This window comes from Pleurodeles waltl, chromosome 4_2 (assembly GCF_031143425.1).
Source record: "Pleurodeles waltl isolate 20211129_DDA chromosome 4_2, aPleWal1.hap1.20221129, whole genome shotgun sequence".
Taxonomy (NCBI): Eukaryota; Metazoa; Chordata; class Amphibia; order Caudata; family Salamandridae; genus Pleurodeles; species Pleurodeles waltl.
In genome coordinates, this window is record NC_090443.1 from 1,062,150,750 (window position 1) to 1,062,173,787 (window position 23,038).

The following is a 23,038-nucleotide window of genomic DNA, read 5'->3' on the forward strand; positions in this document are numbered from 1 at the left end:
CACCATCCCAGTCCACCCCGCTCCAATACAATCTATTTTAATCCACCCCACTCCAGTCCAATGAAATCCTTATTAATCCACCCTACTCCATTACAAAGCACCCCACTCCAAACCACCTTAATCTACCTCACTTCAATCCAGTCCAGCCCTCTCCAATCAGCCCACCCCACACCAATCCAATCCACCCACTCCAATCCAATCTAATCCAACTAACTCCAATCCAACCCACCCCACTACAGTCGAATCCAACCATAATCCACTCCCCTCCAATTCACGCCAACCAGTTCCAATCCACCTCAACCCAATCCAATCCACCCTACCCCACCCTAATCCAATACACCCCATTTCAATACACCTCCAATCCAGCCCACACCACTCCAGTCGAATTCACCATAATCAACCCCACTCCAATCTGCCCCATCCACCTCCAATCCAACCTGCTCCAATCCACCCCACCCCAATCCAATCCACCCGACACCTATCCAATCCACTCCACTTCGATCCAATCCAACCTGCTCCAATCCAATCCACCCCACTGCACTCCAATCCACCCCACTCCAATCCACCCCAGCCCATCTCACTCCAATTCATCACAAGCCAATCCAATACATCCCACTCCAATCCTATCCAACGGGCTCCAATCCAACCCACTCCAATCCAATTCAACCCACTCCCACTCCAATCCACTGAACCCCACTCCAATCCACCCCAAACCACCCCACCCCAATCCAATCCAACCCATCCAATGCACCAAAATCCACTCCACACTTATCCTCCCCAATCCACTCAATTCCAATTCACCCCAGTCCACCCCACCCCATCCCAGTTCAGTCCACCCCACTCCAATCCATCCTGCCTACCCCACTCTAAGCAATCTGCCCCACTCCAATTCAATCCACCCCAATACAACCCACCTCAGTTCATCCCAATTCACCCCACTCCAATACACCACAATTCACCCCACTACAACCTAGACCACCCACACTAATCCAATACATGTAAATCCAATCTACCCCACTCCAATCCAATACATCTCACCCCAATCCAATCCATCCCACCCCAGTCCACCCCAGTCCAATCCACCCCACCCAACTCCAATCCACCCCAACCCAATCCATTCCACCCCTCCCCAATCCCATCCCACTCCAATCTGCCCCACTCCCATCTACCCCACTTTAATCCAAAACTGTCTGTCCCACTCAAATAAACCCCACTCCAATCTGCTCCACTCTAATTCAAAACAATCTGTCCTATTTGACTAATTCCAATCTAATCCACTCACTCCATCCCAATTCACCCCACTACAATCCACCCTACTAAAATCCAGACCACCCCACAACAATCCAGTCCATCCCAATTCAACGCAGTCCAATATACCCCACTCCAATCCAATACACCTCACCTCACCCCAATCCAACCCATACCACCCCACCCGAGTCCACCTTAGTCCAATACACCCCTCCCAACTCCAATCCACCCCGACCCAATCCAGTCCACCCATTCCACTCCAATCCACCCCACCCCACCCCACTCCAATCCACTCCAACCCAATCCAATCCAACCCATTCCCGTGCAACCCACTCCATTCCAATCCAAACCCACCCTACTCCAATCGAATCCATCCCACTCCAATCAACCCAATACAGTACTCTCCAATCAAGCCCACCGCTACCCAATCCACCTCAATCCACCCACACCATCCCAGTCCACCCCGCTCCAATACAATCTATTTTAATCCACCCCACTCCAGTCCAATGAAATCCTTATTAATGCACCCTACTCCATTACGAAGCACCCCACTCCAAACCACCTTAATCTACCTCACTTCAATCCAGTACAGCCCGCTCCAATCATCCCACCCCACACCAATCCTATCCACCCAACTCCAATCCAGTCCTAACCACTGCAATCCAATCTAATCCAACTAACTCCAATCCAGCCCACCCCACTACAGTCGAATCCAACCATAATCCACTCCCCTCCAATTCACCCCAACTAGTTCCAATCCACCTCAACCCAATCCAATCCACCCTACCCCACCCCACCCCAATCCAATACACTCCATTCCAATACACCTCCAATCCAGCCCACCCCACTCCAGTCGAATTCACCACAATCAACCCCACTCCAATCCGCCCCATTCACCTCCAATCCAACCTGCTCCAATCCACCCCACCCTAATCCAATCCACCCCATCCCTATTCAATTCACCCCAGTCCAATCCAATCCAACCTGCTCCAATCCACCCCACTCCACTCCAATCCACCCCACTCCAATCCACCCCAGCTCACATCACTCCAATTCATCCCAAGCCAATCCAATCCATCCTACTCCAATCCAATCCACCCGGCTCCAATCCAACCCACTCCAATCCAATTCACCCCACTCCCACTCCAATCCACCGAACCCCACTCCAACCCACCCAAATCCAACCCACCCCAATCCAATCCACCCCATCCAATGCACCAAAATCCACCCCACACTTATCCACCCCAATCCACTCAATTCCAGTTCAACCCAGTCCACCCCATCCCATCCCAGTTCAGTCCACCCCACTCCAATCCATCCATCCTACCCCACTCTAAGCAATCTGTCCCACTCCAATCCACCCCAATACAACCCACCTCAGTTCATCCCAATTCACCCCACTCCAATACACCACAATTCACCCCAGTACAACCTACACCACCCCACACCAATCCAATCCATGTAAATCCAATCTACCCCACTCCAGTCCAATACATCTCACCCCAATCCAATCCACCCCACTCAAATCCAAAACACCCCACTCTAATCCAAACACATCCTACTCCTATCCAACCCACTCCACTCTAATCCAGTCCAATCCAGCCTTCTCCAATCAAATCCACTGCTACCCAATTCACTTCACTCCAATTCAATTCACTTTAATCCACTTTACTCCAGTCCACAATAATCCATCCTAATCTAGTCCTAAAAAAACCACTCCAAACCATCTTAATCTACCCCACTTCAATCCAGTCTACTCTCTCCAATCAGCCCACACCAATCCAATTCACTACACACCAATCCAATCCAACCCAACCCACTCCAATCCAATCCACCCCACGCCAGTCCAATCCACCACAATCCACTCTACTCCAATTCACCCCACACAACTCCAATCCACCCCAAACCAATTCAATCCACCACACCCCCATCCAATCCACCCCACTCCAGTCCAACCCACCTCAATCAATTCCACCCCACTCCAGTAGAATCCACCACAATACAATCCACTCCACTCCAATCCATCCCACCCACTTCCAGTCCACCCCACGAGTCCAATCCACCCCATCCCTTTCCAATCCACCCCACTCCAATCCAGTCCAACCCACTCCAATCCAATCCACCCCACTCCAGTCCAATCCACCACAATCCACTCTACTCCAACCCACCCAACCCCATCTCACTCCATTCCGGCTCAACCCAATACTATCCACCCACTTCAATCCAATACTAAAGACTCCAATCAAATCCACCTCACTCCAGTTTGATCCACCCAACTCCAGTCTGATCCACCCAACTTCAATCCGACCCAACCCACTCCAGTCCAACCCACCCTACTCCAATCCAAACCCACTCCAATCCAATCCAAACCCACTACAATCCAACCCACCCCACTACAATCCAATCCAATCCAACCCTCTCCAATCATGTCCACTGCTACCGAATCCACCTCACTCCAATCCAGTACACCCACACCTCCTCAGTCCACTGACTCCAATACAATCCATGTTAATCCACCCCATCCAGTCCACATCTATCCATCCTACTCCAGTCCAATCCACCTCATTCCAAACCACCTTAATCTACCCCACTTCAATCCAGTCCACCCCTCTACTATCAGTTTAACCAATCCAATCCACCCCACTCCAGTCCAATCCACCACAGTCCACTTCACTACAATCCACCCACCCCAACTCACTCCAATACACCTTAACCCAATCCAATCCACCCCACCCTAATCCAATCTACCCCACACAACTCCAATCTACCCCAACTCAATCCAATGTACCTCCCCAATCCATTCTACCCACACCTATCCAATTCCCCCTAATCCAATCCACCACAGCCTAATCCACCCCACTTCACTCCAGTCCACCCCACTCTACCTCAGTCCTCTCCACCCCGTAACAGTTCAGTCTACTGCACTCCAACCCACTCCACCCTATTCCACCCCACTCTATGATATTCTCTGCCACTGAACTCTACTCCCTATTATTCAACTCTACGAGACTCCAAAACAAATCCACTCTATGACACTTCATGCCACTAACTTTTAGCCAAGCTGAACAGCAGCCACACCGGTGTACCACATGGCAAAGCACCACACCAAAGCCAATAGGTCTTGTACAGGCGAGACATGCTGGCTCTGCCAATGAATACTAAGCGTTGAAGGGGGTGTTCTTTGAGTGGACAAGGTGGGTGGGTGCCACTGGTGGCGCTGCCCTCATTAGTGCAGCAGGTGCAGTGTCGCCGGGCAGCAGGACGAATAGTGACAGCTGTCTGGTACTACTCAACCCATCCTCGGATTAGGGATAATGTCACCGGGGAGGAAACGGGTGCAGTGGCACCGGGGCCCCCGGGGGCCCATGGACCGTGATGTTTGATTCCAGCAGCAGTCGGCTAAGCTGAAACAATAAACTCACCATATTTCGTCTTCCAGGCCTCCCACTTGGCGTCGAGGAAGCGCGAGGCCAGGGCAGAGGTCAGCAGCGAGGCCAGCAGGGCTGGGAGGGTCCCCGTCCACATTCTGGAAACACCGCGGCTCAGCTCGGGGTACAGGCCGATCTACCACAACAGGAAAAGGAGAAACTCGTGATCTTCAGAATCAGATTAAAGGGCACAGTCAGCGCACCCGTCCCACCCACACCCCGACCCCAGCACCTTATCCAGTGGGAGACTCCTCAGAGGGCTTTAAAAAGTGGCTCCCGGGCCCCTCTCATACCGTTCCTAAACACCCCTGCAGAAATAAACTCATATATGACCCCTTCAGCACCAGATCTCAGGGGTGGAGGGAGCGAACCTAGGGGGTGGGGGCTGGTGAAATACCCCCCATGGAAGAAGGAAACATCCACACAATTTATTTCCCCCTAATTATATGTTTAGGAAGAAATGGGAAAGGACAGAGAAATGTAACTACCAAATACAGTAAAGGGGCCAGGATTAGAAACAATGTACTGAAAGTTTCTCGAAGTATTGCTTATTAAAATAATTCAATGAAGCAAGAAAAGAAGAGAAAAAAGAAAAGAAAAAAGAAAAAGAACGGAAAGAAAGAAAACAAAGTAAATCCAGAACGGAATGAAAAAGGATGTTCAAAAGATACGAAGCATGAAAATAAAATAAAGCTGCAGTAAAAGAAAAATATGGAAAATCTAAAGTCTGAAAAGAGAAAGACGCAGAGGCAAAGAGAAAAAGAGCACAAAACAGAGAAAAAAGTAGAAAGAAAAAAGAGGCGAGAAAAGTTTGCCAGAGAACAGGAAGAAAGAATGACGCTGAAAGTGAAGGAAAGAGCGCTAGAAAGAGAGACGAGGCGCTTTAAAGATAGCTGCGGGTCTTGTAAATCCACAGATGAGGGGGGGGGGGGGGCTAGCTGTGGGTCTTGTTAAGTCCCCGGATGATGAAGGGGGGGGTCGCACCTGCTGCTCCGGAGCCCACCGCTCCTCTCTGAGACTCCCCCGGAGCCGGGAAGGGGCCGCTTTATAAGCGGACAGAAGCTGCGCCGGGACTGGGGGGCCTTCACCCTAATCAGAGCCGTTACAGCATGTCAGGGGTATCTGGACGTGTAGATAAGATATTTTCCAGGATAGCGAGTAACACTCGGGGGCTTCACTAAAGAACGGCTCGAGATCGGCGGGATAAGGCCCAGCGCCTGGATGCCCTCGGGGGTGATAGAGGCTGCAGGGTGATGCCAGGTAAACCCTAGTGAGGCAGCCTGAAACCAGGAGTCTGCAGGGTGATGCCTGGTGCACCCTAGTGAGGCAGCGAGAAACCAGGAGGCTGCAGGGTGATGCCTGGTGCACCCTAGTGAGGCAGTGAGAAACCAGGAGGCTGCAGGGTGATGCCAGGTAAACCCTAGTGAGGCAGTGAGAAACCAGGAGGCTGCAGGGAGATGCCCGGTGCACCCTAGTGAGGCAGTGAGAAACCAGGAGGCTGCAGGGTGATGCCCGGTGCACCCTAGTGAGGCAGCGTGAAACCAGGAGGCAGCAAGGTGATGCCCGGTGCACCCTAGTGAGGCAGCCTGAAACCAGGAGGTGAAACCAGGAGGCTGCAGGGTGATGCCCGGTGCACCCTAGTGAGGCAGCGTGAAACCAGGAGGCAGCAAGGTGATGCCTGGTGCACCCTAGTGAGGCAGCGTGAAACCAGGAGGCAGCAAGGTGATGCCAGGTGAACCCTAGTGAGGCAGTGAGAAACCAGGAGTCTGCAGGGTGATGCCTGGTGAACCCTAGTGAGGCAGTGAGAAACCAGGAGGCTGCAGGGTGATGCCTGGTGAACCCTAGTGAGGCAGTGAGAAACCAGGAGGCTGCAGGGTGATGCCAGGTGAACCCTAGTGAGGCAGCGTGAAACCAGGAGGCTGCAGGGTGATTCCCGGTGCACCCTAGTGAGGCAGTGAGAAACCAGGAGTCTGCAGGGTGATGCCTGGTGAACCCTAGTGAGGCAGTGAGAAACCAGGAGGCTGCAGGGAGATGCCTGGTGCACCCTAGTGAGGCAGTGTGAAACCAGGAGGCTGCAGGGTGATGGCTGGTGAACCCTAGTGAGGCAGTGAGAAACCAGGAGGCTGCAGGGTGATGCCCGGTGCACCCTAGTGAGGCAGTGAGAAACCAGGAGTCTGCAGGGTGATGCCTGGTGAACCCTAGTGAGGCAGCCTGAAACCAGGAGGCTGCAGGGTGATGCCCGGTGCACCCTAGTGAGGCAGCCTGAAACCAGGAGGCTGCAGGGTGATGCCTGGTGCACCCTAGTGAGGCAGTGAGAAACCAGGAGGCTGCAGGGTGATGCCTGGTGCACCCTAGTGAGGCAGCCTGAAACCAGGAGTCTGCAGGGTGATGCCTGGTGCACCCTAGTGAGGCAGCGAGAAACCAGGAGGCTGCAGGGTGATGCCTGGTGCACCCTAGTGAGGCAGTGAGAAACCAGGAGGCTGCAGGGTGATGCCCGGTGCACCCTAGTGAGGCAGCGTGAAACCAGGAGGCAGCAAGGTGATGCCTGGTGCACCCTAGTGAGGCAGCGTGAAACCAGGAGGCAGCAAGGTGATGCCAGGTGAACCCTAGTGAGGCAGTGAGAAACCAGGAGTCTGCAGGGTGATGCCTGGTGAACCCTAGTGAGGCAGTGAGAAACCAGGAGGCTGCAGGGTGATGCCTGGTGAACCCTAGTGAGGCAGTGAGAAACCAGGAGGCTGCAGGGTGATGCCAGGTGAACCCTAGTGAGGCAGCGTGAAACCAGGAGGCTGCAGGGTGATTCCCGGTGCACCCTAGTGAGGCAGTGAGAAACCAGGAGTCTGCAGGGTGATGCCTGGTGAACCCTAGTGAGGCAGTGAGAAACCAGGAGGCTGCAGGGAGATGCCTGGTGCACCCTAGTGAGGCAGTGTGAAACCAGGAGTCTGCAGGGTGATGCCTGGTGCACCCTAGTGAGGCAGCGAGAAACCAGGAGGCTGCAGGGTGATGCCTGGTGCACCCTAGTGAGGCAGTGAGAAACCAGGAGGCTGCAGGGTGATGCCCGGTGCACCCTAGTGAGGCAGCGTGAAACCAGGAGGCAGCAAGGTGATGCCTGGTGCACCCTAGTGAGGCAGCGTGAAACCAGGAGGCAGCAAGGTGATGCCAGGTGAACCCTAGTGAGGCAGTGAGAAACCAGGAGTCTGCAGGGTGATGCCTGGTGAACCCTAGTGAGGCAGTGAGAAACCAGGAGGCTGCAGGGTGATGCCTGGTGAACCCTAGTGAGGCAGTGAGAAACCAGGAGGCTGCAGGGTGATGCCAGGTGAACCCTAGTGAGGCAGCGTGAAACCAGGAGGCTGCAGGGTGATTCCCGGTGCACCCTAGTGAGGCAGTGAGAAACCAGGAGTCTGCAGGGTGATGCCTGGTGAACCCTAGTGAGGCAGTGAGAAACCAGGAGGCTGCAGGGAGATGCCTGGTGCACCCTAGTGAGGCAGTGTGAAACCAGGAGGCTGCAGGGTGATGGCTGGTGAACCCTAGTGAGGCAGTGAGAAACCAGGAGGCTGCAGGGTGATGCCCGGTGCACCCTAGTGAGGCAGTGAGAAACCAGGAGTCTGCAGGGTGATGCCTGGTGAACCCTAGTGAGGCAGCCTGAAACCAGGAGGCTGCAGGGTGATGCCCGGTGCACCCTAGTGAGGCAGCCTGAAACCAGGAGGCTGCAGGGTGATGCCTGGTGCACCCTAGTGAGGCAGTGAGAAACCAGGAGGCTGCAGGGTGATGCCTGGTGCACCCTAGTGAGGCAGCCTGAAACCAGGAGGCTGCAGGGTGATGCCCGGTGCACCCTAGTGAGGCAGCCTGAAACCAGGAGGCTGCAGGGTGATGTCTGGTGCACCCTAGTGAGGCAGTGAGAAACCAGGAGGCTGCAGGGTGATGCCTGGTGCACCCTAGTGAGGCAGCCTGAAACCAGGAGGCTGCAGGGTGATGCCCGGTGCACCCTAGTGAGGCAGCCTGAAACCAGGAGGCTGCAGGGTGATGTCTGGTGCACCCTAGTGAGGCAGTGTGAAACCAGGAGGCTGCAGGGTGATGCCCGGTGCACCCTAGTGAGGCAGCCTGAAACCAGGAGGCTGCAAGGTGATGCCCGGTGCACCCTAGTGAGGCAGCCTGAAACCAGGAGGCAGCAGGGTGATGCCCGGTGCACCCTAGTGAGGCAGCCTGAAACCAGGAGGCTGCAGGGTGATGCCCGGTGCACCCTAGTGAGGCAGTGTGAAACCAGGAGGCTGCAGGGTGATGCCCGGTGCACCCTAGTGAGGCAGTGTGAAACCAGGAGGCTGCAGGGTGATGCCCGGTGCGCACTAGTGAGGCAGTGTGAAACCAGGAGGCTGCAGGGTGATGCCCGGTGCACCCTAGTGAGGCAGCCTGAAACCAGGAGGCTGCAGGGTGATGCCCGGTGCACCCTAGTGAGGCAGCGTGAAACCAGGAGGCAGCAAGGTGATGCCAGGTGAACCCTAGTGAGGCAGTGAGAAACCAGGAGGCTGCAGGGTGTGCCCAGTGCACCCTAGTGAGGCAGCCTGAAACTAGGAGGCTGCAGGGTGATGCCCGATGCACCCTAGTGAGGCAGTGTGAAACCAGGGGGCTGCAGGGTGATGCCCGGTGCACCCTAGTGAGGCAATGTGAAACCAGGAGGCTGCAGGGTGATGCCCGGTGCACCCTAGTGAGAAACAAGGAGGCTGCAGGGTGATGCCCGGTGCACCCTAGTGAGGCCGTGAGAAACCAGGAGGCTGCAGGGTGATGCCCGGTGCACCCTAGTGAGGCAGTGAGAAACCAGGAGTCTGCAGGGTGATGCCTGGTGCACCCTAGTGAGGCAGCCTGAAACCAGGAGGCTGCAGGGTGATGCCCGGTGCACCCTAGTGAGGCAGCATGAAACCAGGAGGCAGCAAGGTGATGCCCGGTGCACCCTAGTGAGGCAGCGTGAAACTAGGAGGCTGCAGGGTGATGCCTGGTGCACCCTAGTGAGGCAATGTGAAACCAGGAGGCAGCAAGGTGATGCCCGGTGCACCCTAGTGAGGCAGTGTGAAACCAGGAGGCTGCAGGGTGATGCCTAGTGCGCACTAGTGAGGCAGTGTGAAACCAGGAGGCTGCAGGGAGATGCCTGGTGCGCACTAGTGAGGCAGCCTGAAACCAGGAGGCTGCAGGGTGATGCCCGGTGCACCCTAGTGATGCAGTGTGAAACCAGGAGGCTGCAGGGTGATGCCCGGTGCAGCCTAGTGAGGCAATGTGAAATCCAGGAGGCTGCAGTCTGATGTCCGGTGCGGCCTAGTGATGCAGTGTGAAACCAGGAGGCTGCAAGGTGATGCCTAGTGCGCACTAGTGAGGCAGTGTGAAACCAGGAGGCTGCAGGGAGATGCCTGGTGCACCCTAGTGAGGCAGCCTGAAACCAGGAGGCTGCAGGGTGATGCCTGGTGCACCCTAGTGAGGCAGCCTGAAACCAGGAGGCTGCAGGGTGATGCCTGGTGCGCCCTAGTGAGGCAGTGAGAAACTTGGAGGCTGCAGGGTGATGCCCGGTGCGCCCTAGTGAGGCAGTGAGAAACCAGGAGGCTGCAGGGTGATGCCTGGTGCACCCTAGTGAGGCAGTGTGAAACCAGGAGGCTGCAGGGTGATTCCCGGTGCACCCTAGTGAGGCAGTGAGAAACCAGGAGGCTGCAGGGTGATGCCTGGTTCACCCTAGTGAGGCAGCCTGAAACCAGGAGGCTGCAGGGTGATGCCCGGTGCACCCTAGTGAGGCAGCCTGAAACCAGGAGGCTGCAGGGTGATGCCCGGTGCACCCTAGTGAGGCAATGTGAAACCAGGAGGCTGCAGGGTGATGCCCGGTGCACCCTAGTGAGGCAATGTGAAACCAGGAGGCAGTAAGGTGATGCCCGGTGCACCCTTAAGAGGCAGTGTGAAACCAGGAGGCTGCAAGGTGATGCCCGGTGCACCCTAGTGAGGCAGTGTGAAACCAGGAGGCTGCGGTGTGATGCCTAGTGCGCACTAGTGAGGCAGTGTGAAACCAGGAGGCTGCAGGGTGATGCCCGGTGCAGCCTAGTGAGGCAATGTGAAATCCAGGAGGCTGCAGTCTGATGTCCGGTGCGGCCTAGTGATGCAGTGTGAAACCAGGAGGCTGCAAGGTGATGCCTAGTGCGCACTAGTGAGGCAGTGTGAAACCAGGAGGCTGCAGGGAGATGCCTGGTGCACCCTAGTGAGACAGCCTGAAACCAGGAGGCTGCAGGGTGATGCCTGGTGCACCCTAGTGAGGCAGCCTGAAACCAGGAGGCTGCAGGGTGATGCCCGGTGCGCCCTAGTGAGGCAGTGAGAAACCAGGAGGCTGCAGGGTGATGCCCGGTGCGCCCTAGTGAGGCAGTGAGAAACCAGGAGGCTGCAGGGTGATGCCTGGTGCACCCTAGTGAGGCAGTGTGAAACCAGGAGGCTGCAAGGTGATGCCTGGTGCACCCTAGTGAGGCAGTGTGAAACCAGGAGGCTGCAGGGTGATTCCCGGTGCACCCTAGTGAGGCAGTGAGAAACCAGGAGGCTGTAGGGTGATGCCTGGTTCACCCTAGTGAGGCAGCCTGAAACCAGGAGGCTGCAGGGTGATGCCCGGTGCACCCTAGTGAGGCAGCCTCAAACCAGGAGGCTGCAGGGTGATGCCCGGTGCACCCTAGTGAGGCAATGTGAAACCAGGAGGCTGCAGGGTGATGCCCGGTGCACCCTAGTGAGGCAATGTGAAACCAGGAGGCAGTAAGGTGATGCCCGGTGCACCCTAGAGAGGCAGTGTGAAACCAGGAGGCTGCAAGGTGATGCCCGGTGCACCCTAGTGAGGCAGTGTGAAACCAGGAGGCTGCGGTGTGATGCCTAGTGCGCACTAGTGAGGCAGTGTGAAACCAGGAGGCTGCAGGGAGATGCCTGGTGCACCCTAGTGAGGCAGCCTGAAACCAGGAGGCTGCAGGGTGATGCCCGGTGCACCCTAGTGAGGCAGTGAGAAACCAGGAGGCTGCAGGGTGATGCCCGGTGCACCCTAGTGAGGCAGCGAGAAACCAGGAGGCAGCAGGGTGATGCCCGGTGCACCCTAGTGAGGCAGCGTGAAACCAGGAGGCTGCAGGGTGATGCCCGGTGCACCCTAGTGAGGCAGCCTGAAACCAGGAGGCTGCAGGGTGATGCCCGATGCACCCTAGTGAGGCAATGTGAAACCAGGAGGCAGCAGGCTGATGCCCGGTGCGGCCTAGTGAGGCAGCCTGAAACCAGGAGGCTGCAGGGTGATGCCTGGTGCACCCTAGTGAGGCAATGTGAAACCAGGAGGCAGCAGGGTGATGCCTGGTGCACCCTAGTGAGGCAGTGTGAAACCAGGAGGCTGCAAGGTGATGCCTGGTGCACCCTAGTGAGGCAGTGTGAAACCAGGAGGCTGCAGGGTGATGCCTGGTGCGCACTAGTGAGGCAGTGTGAAACCAGGAGGCTGGAGGGTGATGCCTGGTGCACCCTAGTAATGCAGTGTGAAAACAGGAGGCTGCAGGGTGATGCCTGTTGCGCCCTAGTTATGCGGTGTGCAGTCTTCACACAGTGAGAAGTCGGTTTCAAAGCACTAATCGTATCACACACCATAACCTATTTCAGACATGGTGTGGTTCCAGACCAAGCCAGCAAGCCCTGAGTAAAAACCCCACGTGGGCACCTGGCATGGGCAAAGCCAGCATTGGCACCAGTCTCTTCAAACCTAAACCTCTCATCTCTGTGAATGTAGAGCCATACTTGTGCCTCAGAGCACACTTTCACAGCTGCATGTGACAATGATTTATAACCTGAAGTATTTTAAATATATAGTGTAATCTTGCATCGCTCCTTGAAGCTGGCTTTGATTTCCTGAATATCCGTTTGTTGCATTGCTGGTGTGACTGAATGTTTATAAGTGCATGGCATATTTTTTATAACACTCATTATTTCAGAGGAGTAAGGTTTACTATTCCCACTCCAGTCGGATCAACAGTAGGGAAAGCTTTGGACTGCAGAGCTGTCAATCAATCAGTCAATAAGTCGACTAGCAGAGTGCAACTGCGTCCACCTGCTCTGCTGTGTTGCCTGTGAGAGGTACGGGCCAGTGCAAGGGAGGCAGAGCAGAGGTGTCTGGAGGGTTTGTGGAATCTCAGGCAGTGCATGGTCCCGGAGGTGTGCAGGTCCTTGAATGCAAGATTGAGCAGCTTGAGCCGACCTCTCCTCTGGACCACGAGCCAGTGGAGTGTTTTGAGGTTTGGGGTGATGTGGGTGCGATGTGAAAGCTCAGGATGAGCCTTACTGAGGCATTCTGGATGGTCTGTAGTCTTTGAGCTAAGCGGGCCTCGATTCCCTCATAGGGGGTGTTTCCGTAGTCCAGTCGTCTGGTGAAGAGGACTTGGGTGATGGTGCGACTTGCGTTTTGGGGAAGCCACTTGAAAATCTTATGTAACATGAGCAGGATAAAGAAGAAGGAAGATGATACTGTGTTGACTTGGGACCTCATGGTGAGTTTATTGTCCAGGATGATACCGAGATTCCTGCGTGCTCAGGTGGGGTTGGAGTGGCCCTCAGTTCTGTGGGCCACCAGGAGGCGTCCCAGGAGGAGGTGTTGCTGCTGAAAATCAAAGCAATCATTCCTTATCCAATTGGTGGTGCTGGTCATGCATTGGTGGAAGTTGGTTCTGGGGCGGTAGAGTTTTCGGAGAGGTAGAGGATGATTTGCGTGTCATTGGCATAGGATATATGTTGATTCCCTGGGGTCTGACTGTGTTGGCAGGGGGGGCATATAGATGTTAAAGAGGGAGGGGCTGAGTGATGGTGGGACTTCGCAGATGATTGAGGAACTCCGCAGATGATTGGTTTTGGTTTGGAGGTGAAGGGTGGAAGGTGGACTTGTATTGTTCTGTCGGTGAGGAAGGAGGCAATCCAACTGAGGGCAGATCCTTGAATGCCTATGTTGTGAACTCCGACAATGAGCATGTGGTGGGAATTTGTGTTGAAGGCTGCGGAGAGATCTAGGAGTATAAGGCAGGTGATGTGGCAGAGGGTGCAGTTGTAAGGTCCGACTGTGGGGTGTAGCGCAGTGTTTGTGGCAGTGTCAAGGGTCGAGGGCACAGAGTGCGGAAGAAGTGTAGCTGTGGGTGGTGGTTGTACCATGGATCCTGGCGTTGGGAGCAGTCCAGGCATGGACAGGTGCAGACGGGCCTGCCTTTGGCGCGCCTTTGGTGTGAAAGCAGGCACCCGCTGCGCACCTGCCATTAAGTAGATCGTGGGAGGCTGGAGGGGTAGTAGGAGGTGGTGGGCGGGGCTAGCAAAAAGGTAGGAAGTATAGAGGGTGAGGTGGTAAAAGGCAGAAAAAAGGAGTGGGAAAAGGGCAAAAAAGAGCAGCAACAAAAGCAAACTAACAGGGCCCACAAAGGGCAGAAAAAAGCAAATAGAGAGAGCAAAAAGAATGAAGGAATAAGGTGAGAAAGTAGCAATAATGAAAAGAAGTGGAGAGTAGGAAAAACAGGCAGGAACCAGACGGGCAGCAAAAAGGGCAGGAAAGAGAGCAGGAAGAGGCTCGAGAAAAGAGTTGTGCAGAAGCAGGAAGAGGAAGATGAATGCAGCAGAGGAGAGAGGATCTGGAAGAATGCAGAGCCTAGAACTGCCTGAGGGCCAACAGCGGTAGGTACAGCGCTGGGGTTGGGCCCCTGGAGGGGTAAGATTTATTATTCTCACTCCCGTCTATGCAAGAGTCGGGAAAGGGTTAGACTTTAGAGGGGTTAAATTTACTATTCACACTCCAGAGGAATATGATTTATTATGAGAATTAAAAACAATTATTAACAATTCACAAAACTCATAAACAATGTAATAATTAGTTTAATATTTAGCTAATTAAAATGCCAACCTATGCTACTGCAAACCTAGCAACCCACACTTAAAATGCAACCAAAATAATTAAGTATAAAACAGTTTACATAATTCATAAATACATAATCAATTAATTAATAATTCATTCTTAATTATTACCTAACTTCCCATCCTATAACCCTACTAACCCAGCAGCCCACACCTAAATTACAACTAAAATAAATTATTATTTCACAATTTACATAATTATTAATCAAGTAAATAATTATACATTAATACATATAGGCCCTCATTCCAACCCTGGCGGTCATAGACCGCCAGGGTGGTGAATGACGGAAGCACCGCCAACAGGCCGGCGGTGCTTCATTCGTCATTCCGACCGCGTCGGTACAGCCGCGGTCGCCCAGCCGGGTCCGGCGGTTTCCCGCCGGATTAACCCCGGCTGGGAGAATCCTCCATGGGATTCTGACCCCCTTCCCGCCAGTCTGTTTCTGGCGGTTTTCACCGCCAGGAACAGGCTGGCGGGAACGGGTGTCCTGGGGCCCCTGGGGGCCCCTGCACTGCCCATGCCATTGGCATGGGCAGTGCAGGGGCCCCCTAACAGGGCCCCAGTATGCTTTTCACTGTCTGCCTAGCAGACAGTGAAAAGCGCAACAGGTGCAACTGCACCTGTCGCACACCTGCAACACCGCCGGCTCCATTCGGAGCCGTCTTCAGTGTTGCAGGCCTCTTTCCCACTGGGCCAGCAGGTGCTATATTGGCTAGCGCCCGCCGGCCCAGCGGGAAAGTCAGAATGGCCCTATCGGTCTTTCGACCGCGGAGCGGCCATATGGCGGTTCCCGCCAGGCGGGCGGCAACTGCCGCCCGCCGGGGTCGGAATGACCACCATAATTATTTAATTACTAATTAATCATCTTCCCACCATATAGCCTTACAAACCTAACAAACTGCAACTAAAATATAACTACAATATATGATTATTACCAATTTATAATTAATAATCATTTAAATGATTAATAATAAATTACTAATCAATTGCTATTTAATTACTAACTTTTACTTCTCACCCTATGCCCCTACGAACGTAGCAACCCTCACCTAAAATATAGGTAAAATAAATCAATATTATATTATGTCCATAATTAAAATCAATCACATTCTTAATCAGAAATTGTTAATTAGTAATTAACTATTCAATCAATCAATCAATCAATCACTGCATTTGTAAAGCGCGCTACATACCCGCAAGGGTCTCAAGGCGCTGGGGAGGGGGGGTGCTACTGGTCGAAGAGCCAGGTCTTGAGGAGTCTTCTGAAGGCCAGCAGTTCCTGGGTCTGTCGTAGGATGGTGGGGAGAGTGTTCCAGGTCTTGGCGGCGAGGTAGGAGAAGGATCTGCCGCCGGCGGTGGTTTTTCGGATGCGGGGGACTGTGGCGAGGGCAAGGTTGGCTGAGCGGAGGCTTCGGGTGGGGGTGTGGAAGCTGAGTCGGTTGTTGAGGTAGGTGGGTCCGGTGTTGTGCAGTGCTTTGTGTGCGTGGATCAGGAGCTTGAAGGTGATCCTTTTGTTGATGGGGAGCCAGTGCAGGCCTCTCAGGTGGAGTGTGATGTGGCTGCAGCGGGGGACATCGAGGATGAATCGGGCCGAGGCGTTCTGGATGCGTTGGAGTCGTCTCAGGAGCTTGTTTGTAGTTCCTGAGTAGAGGGTGTTCCCGTAGTCGAGTCTGTTGGTTATGAGGGCCTGGGTAACGTTTTTTCTCGTGTCGAGGGGGATCCATTTGAATATCCTGCGGAGCATACGGAGGGTGTTGAAGCAGTACGCGGAGACGGCGTTGACTTGCCTGGTCATGGAGGGAGTGGAGTCGAGGATGACCCCCAGGTTGCGTGCGTGGTCCGTGGGTTCCGGGGCTGTGCCTAGTGACGTGGGCCACCAAGAGTCGTCCCAGGCTGATGGGGTGGATCCGAGAATGAGGACCTCCGTCTTGTCTGAGTTCAGTTTCAGTCTGCTGTCCTTCATCCAGTCGGCTATGGCCTTCATTCCTCGGTGGAGCTTAGCTTTGGCGGTTTCGGGATCTTCGGTGAGGGATATGATCAGCTGGGTGTCGTCGGCGTAGGAGATGATGTTGAGGTTGTGTTGTCGTGCGACGTGGGCGAGGGGGGCCATGTAGATATTGAACAGTGTCGGGCTGAGGGAGGATCCCTGTGGGACGCCGCAGATGATCTCAGTGGTTTTGGAGCGGAAGGGTGGGAGGTGGACGCTCTGGGTTCTGCGGGAGAGGAAGGATGTGGTCCAGGCCAGGGCCTTCTCTTGGATACCGGCGTCATGGAGGCGTGCTGATAGAGTGCGGTGGCAGACCGTGTCAAAGGCTGCTGATAGGTCCAGGAGGATGAGGGCAGCTGTTTCTCCTTTGTCCATGAGGGTCCGGATGTCGTCAGTGGCGGCGATGAGGGCGGTCTTGGTGCTGTGGTTACTGCGAAAACCAGATTGGGACGGGTCCAGAATGTTGTTGACTTCGAGGTAGCGGGTTAGCTGTTTGTTTACAATCTTCTCAGTCACTTTTGCCGGGAAAGGGAGCAGGGAGATGGGACGGAAGTTCTTGAGGTCCTTGGGGTCCGCCTTGGGCTTCTTCAGAAGGGCGTTGATCTCGCCATGCTTCCAGCTTTCTGGGAAGGTTGCTGTCTCGAAGGAACAGTTGATTGTTTTCCGGAGGTGGGGCGCGATGGCTGCGCTGGCTTTGTTGAAGACGTGGTGAGGGCAGGGGTCCGATGGGGATCCAGAGTGGATGGAGTTCATGGTTTTGATGGTGTCTTCGTCGCTGACGCTGGACCAGACGGTCAGGCGACTGGTGCGAGTGGTAGTTGCAGGGGTGGTGGACTCGGTGGTGGGTGAGGGGGGGTCGGGGTTGAAGCTGTCGTGGATGTCGGTGATCTTGCGGTGGAAGAAGGTGGCCAGGGAGTCGCACAGGTCTTGAGATGGCGGGATGTCGTTGGTGATGGAGCTGGGGTTGGAGAGTTCTTTCACGATGCTGAAGAGCTCTTTGGTGTTGTGTGTGTTGTTGTCTAGGCGGTCCTTGAAGGCGGTCTTCTTGGCGGTCCTGATGAGTTGGTGATGTCTGCGGGTGGCGCTCTTGAGGGCTGTGTGGTTGTCTGGTGTTCGGTCGTGGAGCCATTTCTTCTCCAGCTTCCGACAGGTGTGCTTGGAGATCCGGAGGTCCTCGGTGAACCAGGCGGCTTTCTTGTTGGTGTGGTTGGTTGTAAAGGTCTTGAGAGGGGCGAGGGTGTTGGCGCAGTCGTTGATCCACTGTGTGAGGTTGGTCGTGGCAGTGTCTGGGTCGGTGGGGTCGGTGGGTGGTCTCAAGGCGAGGGAGGTAGTCAGTTGGTCCCTGGTGACCTTGCCCCAGCAGCGGCGTGGTAGCTGTTGGGTGCGGTGGTGTGTGGTGGGTTTTCTGAAGGTGAAGTGGACGCATCTGTGGTCGGTCCAGTGTGGTTCGGTGGTGTGGTTGAAGAAGACGTGGGGGCTTGCGGAGAAGATGGGGTCAAGCGTGTGTCCAGCGGCGTGAGTGGGTGTCGTTACTAGCTGTTTGAGTCCGAGGTTGTCGATCAGGGCGATGGAGTTGGCGTCGTTGTTGTTCTCGAGGTGGAAGTTCAGGTCCCCGAGGAAGATGTAGTCCGTGGAAGCGAGGGCGTGGGTGCTGATGAGGTCAGCGATGGTGTCACTGAACTGTGGGCGGGGTCCGGGAGGTCTGTAGATGAGAGTTCCTCTGAGGGTGGTGTTGGAGTCGGTGTGGATCTGGAAGTGCGTGTGCTCGGCGGTGGTGAGGGTGTCATCGGTGTTCGTTGAGATTTTGATGGAGTCTTTGTGGATGATGGCGATTCCTCCTCCCACTCCGTTGGTGCGGTCTCTGCAGGAGATCTTGTAGCCCTGTGGGATGGCTATGGCAATGTCTGGTGCTGAGGTGGCATTCAGCCAGGTCTCCGTCAGGAAGGCAACGTCAGGGGCAGTGGAGTCTAGGAGGTCCCAAAGTTCGATGGCGTGCTTGCGAGTGGAGCGGGTGTTGAGGAGGATGCAGCGGAGGTGGTTGGGTTCTCTGGCTGGTGGTGTGGAGGGTTGGATGCTGGTGAATCTGCAGTTCCGGCAGGTGAAAGGCCCCTGGGTGCGTTTCGGGGTGGCCCGGTAGCAGGGGTGGTCTCCTCCTGCCCTATCCTCCTACAAACTCAACAACCTGCTATGACATTATAACTTTCTATAAGCAATTAAATTATTAATTCTAAATTACTTAAAATCACCAACTATATTTAAAAAAAAACAATTATATAAGTAATAGTACCACATAAATTAGTATATAAACTATAACACATTACAAAATAATTAAAAACAATATTTTTACAACTATATTTTTGAAAACAATACTAAAAACAAAGATATTTTTAACAACAATATAAATTACCTGAAAAAGCAACATTCTTGACAGCAATATTTCTACATCACAATATTTTTGTATCACAATATTGTTTCCGATAATTCTGTCTCCTGATATTTACAAGTTGATATTTTGTCCACATTCTGGACACACATTAATAAAGTTGTGCTATATATTTACTTAGAAAAATAAGTGGCCAAAAACACAAATGGATCACATGGCAACAGCTGTTGGGTGCATACATTTGAACTGTATGTGGAATAGTTGAGTGCTCAAGTCTGGCATGAGTGTACTCACTGAAACACAATAAAGTGTTCAGCCCTTCAGGGTCCTTTGATGAGGAGATATCGTCTTCCTTCTGCTGAAGCAGAGCTCCTCTTTCCTAGTCTTCTAGGGCATAAATACAAGAAATGGTGATTCGCTGCATAGCGGCTGCGATGTGTCAAAAACAGTTGCGAAGCGCAGGAATCCATTACAATGACGTGGATGCACCATATTTACAATATGGGGCACCATGGCAGAAGGACATGGTGCATCAGAAATTTTGACACATCTGTGGGAACTTTGACATAGCGATTTCTCCCAAAAAGTTTTGCATTGGTGAAGTTGGCCTCAGATCTGACGCAACTTCAGTGATGCATCAAAATGTAGTGGTGCTGCGACCAATGTTAAAGACTGTAAAATGGTGGAATATCACCATCTAGACTTTTACTTTGGTCCTGGATGTAAGAGGGTAAGTAAGAGGGCATGCAGTAGGTCTGTGCGTCATGTTACAGTGCGCATAGTGTACATATGTGTATATAGAGAACTGACTATGAGTGATATAGTGAGTGACAGTGTAATGTAAGCAAATACAAGTATATTTTGGAATGTGAAGTGGAAACAAATGTATTACATACCTTATGTATGTACCTACCTGTTGTCCTTTCTGTGTACAGAGACCTAAACTCAGGGACCCCTTCCTCCATGGAGAAGTGACAATCCTGACCTGTTCCTTGAAAACAATGCACAATGTCACATAGTCTTGCTGCAGAGGATGACAGAATCATAGGGGCCTTGTCCCAGCTTGGTCAAGGAGTCCTACACCATGAGCGGCACAAATGTGGACCCACTACCAGTAGAGGGGATGTAAAATACAGACATATTCAAGTGTGTAAAGTGACTTCAGTTAGTCAGATCACTATTGGAAAGCCAAGGTGTCATTGTTATGCCTGGATTAAGCAGGTGTATACATTTTGACACATTTTGACATTTGCCAATGATGCGTCACTATCCTAAAAACGTATAAATAGGGATGTGTCTGTTCTGCGTTGGAATTTAATAGGAACACCTACCTTGCATATGATTAACTTAACCTGACGCAGCCGGCTGTAGCACAGTTAGAAGATGATGCACGGGAGAGAAAAATGACGCAATTCATCGAATGTGTCACTTTGTAAATATGGAGCAAAGAAACCGCCGCCGCTGCATCAAAAAGTGATGCAGCATCGGCGTAAGCTCCTTGTAAATATAGGCCCTGGTTCTTCCAGAAGTTACTTCTGAATCGTGGTTGCAGGGTTCTCTTTCTGAGCCTGCTTTGCTGACGGGATCAGAGGGTTGGGTTTGAACTTCCTTTTCTTGATTTCCAGTGTGCAGCATTGCTGTTACCTCCTTTATCTGCCTTTTTTTATAATGATACCTGGGTTGTCTCTGGGTTGTCTCATTGCTTCTTGTTGGACTCTGTGTTAAATGGCGCCCACGTCTTCTTTTCGTTCTACTTCTGAGTTCGACATTCTAGATCTAAGATGGTTAACAAAGGCTAAACACAATCAATAGAATTTCTTTGAACAATTTTGGGAGTAAATGCAGCTTTTGGCATGAGCGGATCCGATATCCGGTATGAAGTCTCAATGCTCAGGTTCTGTGTGGTTTCCATAATGCTTTAATCTTCTGGTATGTACATATCCTATAGTGTTGAGATCAAGTAACTCTAAGTCCCCAGCAGTAAAGTTACAAGTGAAGGGTTGGTGCAGTGAAATAGTTTGTGTAGTTGTTCGTTGTAACAGAAAGCCTGGCGTTTCACTCTTCTGATACATTTAAAGAGATCTATTTAGGTTTGTTTGTACTTCCTAGTTCAATGTAGGGCAGAATGCCTTCCCTTCCCAGCACTGCTTAGGACAAGTATATACATTTTAATCATGTCAAGTATCCATCAGGACCACCCGACACTCCTCCAGTTGAGTAAAGGTTTCAAGATGCACCTCTTTAAAGAACTCTCCATCACAATGCACTAACCATCCATAGCTCAGCTTCCTCGCCCATTACTCATTGACTTTAAGATTGTCTTTGAACATGTACAGCGCTCCGCTGCCTTTCGACTGGATTTGCCATACAGGCGTATCATATACATACGTGTACCGCCAGTTCTTGATCTCCCATTCCTCAGAGCTCCTCAGTTCTTTACTTGATAATCTTTCTCCACCTAAGTCTCTATTATCATCTTTTGTAAATACATTTTAATGTATTCATTTCCTTCCTTTCTCTCACTGGAGAATGTTATGTAATAAAATAGTGTGTCATTTGTGCAGGACCTGAGAGTTGTCCACTGTCCATCTAGCATCGGTGTAACTGATATGTGCTGTCTAGTTTTAGCTAATCTGAACACAATAACATATTTACAGCCCTGAAAAAGACCCACACAAGCAGGCCATGATGGGTGCAACACGTGTCGGCTCATCTCCGCACTCTGCTGCCTGAATCAGGCTCTTTCAGAGAACTTCATGAATAAAAATGTCCAATGAAGATAACATGTGTACTTCCTGCACCTTTCTAAGAGGATTCATACTTGTCAATGTATGGTGTTTGTATCCTACCTTTAATGACCTCCAAAAGCTGGTCTTCACCGGGAATGGTGCATAAATCAGAATTTTGTCGCATACTGTGTTTTACTGCTGTTTCTCATTTCTTTACATTTCTCATTTTCTTTCTTCTTAAAAATACTTTGTATCATTTTTTTATATTTTTCCAAATAATTTCATGATTACTGTTACCTGAACAGTGTTGAACATTCCGTTTAATTCGACATAAATGATGTAGGACGCATCTGAATGTATACAGTTAATTCAATCTGCAGTCATGCTTACTAATTAAACAGAACTCTGTCTAAGATAAGTGCTGCAACAAACGTTGGTCTCTGTAACTGGATGACATGTGATCTTCACTCTGCTTCTAAGAGCAGCCCCCATATCTCCCGTCTGCTGCTGAATCTGGGCAGAGTCTGCTAAGGTCACCGATAAGGAGTCCGGGCGGTCAAGGGCCCCTGAGGACGTTCTTTGGGACACTCGGGCCTGTCCACACAACTGTAAAAAAAATACAAGTCCCAGAATGCAATGTTCTGTTGGGGAGACATCCAAGATGAGGGGCCACCGTGTAATACTGGGTCTGCTGAAGTTAAGGAAAAAATGTCGAATGTAAATTCAAACCAAAACTCGCTCAAGACAAAATCCCGAACACAAGTTGTTTTCAGAGCTACTATCTGGAGTAAATATTTCCTGAACCAATGTCTACATTCTATGGTTGGGGGGCGTTGGAGGGGGCTGGTGATCAAGAGCATCACATTCACAACTTCAAATATTATTAATTATATTAATTACTGTTCTAAATTGCTCTTATGCTGCCCTCGCAATGAGCCCCTTAATTGCTGAGGCTTTTCTACCCCAGTGCTGATCCCTTTTTCTCTATTTAGGGTACTTTGTGCCAGATTTAGGAAAAGTGGAGGCGCAATACATGTAGCGCCACTTTTCTTGAGTCCCTTCCGTCCCCTTACTGCCACCATGTGTGCGCCGTATTTAAAATATGGCACACCACGGCTTAGGGTAAGGGGCAATAGCGTCAGAATTTCTGTTGCTATTGATTTACTGTTCAGGTTAGTGGCAACATTTTGTTGCTAACCCTGAACAGTACACAGGGGCCCATTGTAACCAATGGACTGCCCCTTTTTAGTAAAAAAAATGATGCAAAGAAATATCTTAGATTTCTTTGCGCCATTTTTTCGCCCCCCCCCCCAGAATGTGGGAACACCCCCTTTTCATACATTATGACTGACG

At 52.2% G+C, this 23,038-nt stretch overlaps 1 protein-coding gene across 1 annotated transcript in view; it reads right to left on the minus strand.

Annotated features, from left to right (window-relative positions):
• LOC138294049 (cathepsin S-like) overlaps nucleotides 1–23,038 on the minus strand; it is a 119,375-nt gene that overhangs the window by 56,780 nt on the left and 39,557 nt on the right. Inside the window, exons 2-3 of the mRNA XM_069233297.1 lie at nucleotides 5,661–5,765; nucleotides 4,671–4,812 (exon numbers count right to left, since the gene is read on the minus strand). Of these exons, the coding sequence (XP_069089398.1) occupies nucleotides 4,671–4,812; nucleotides 5,661–5,765 (247 nt within the window). The remainder of the gene's footprint in view (nucleotides 1–4,670; nucleotides 4,813–5,660; nucleotides 5,766–23,038) is intronic.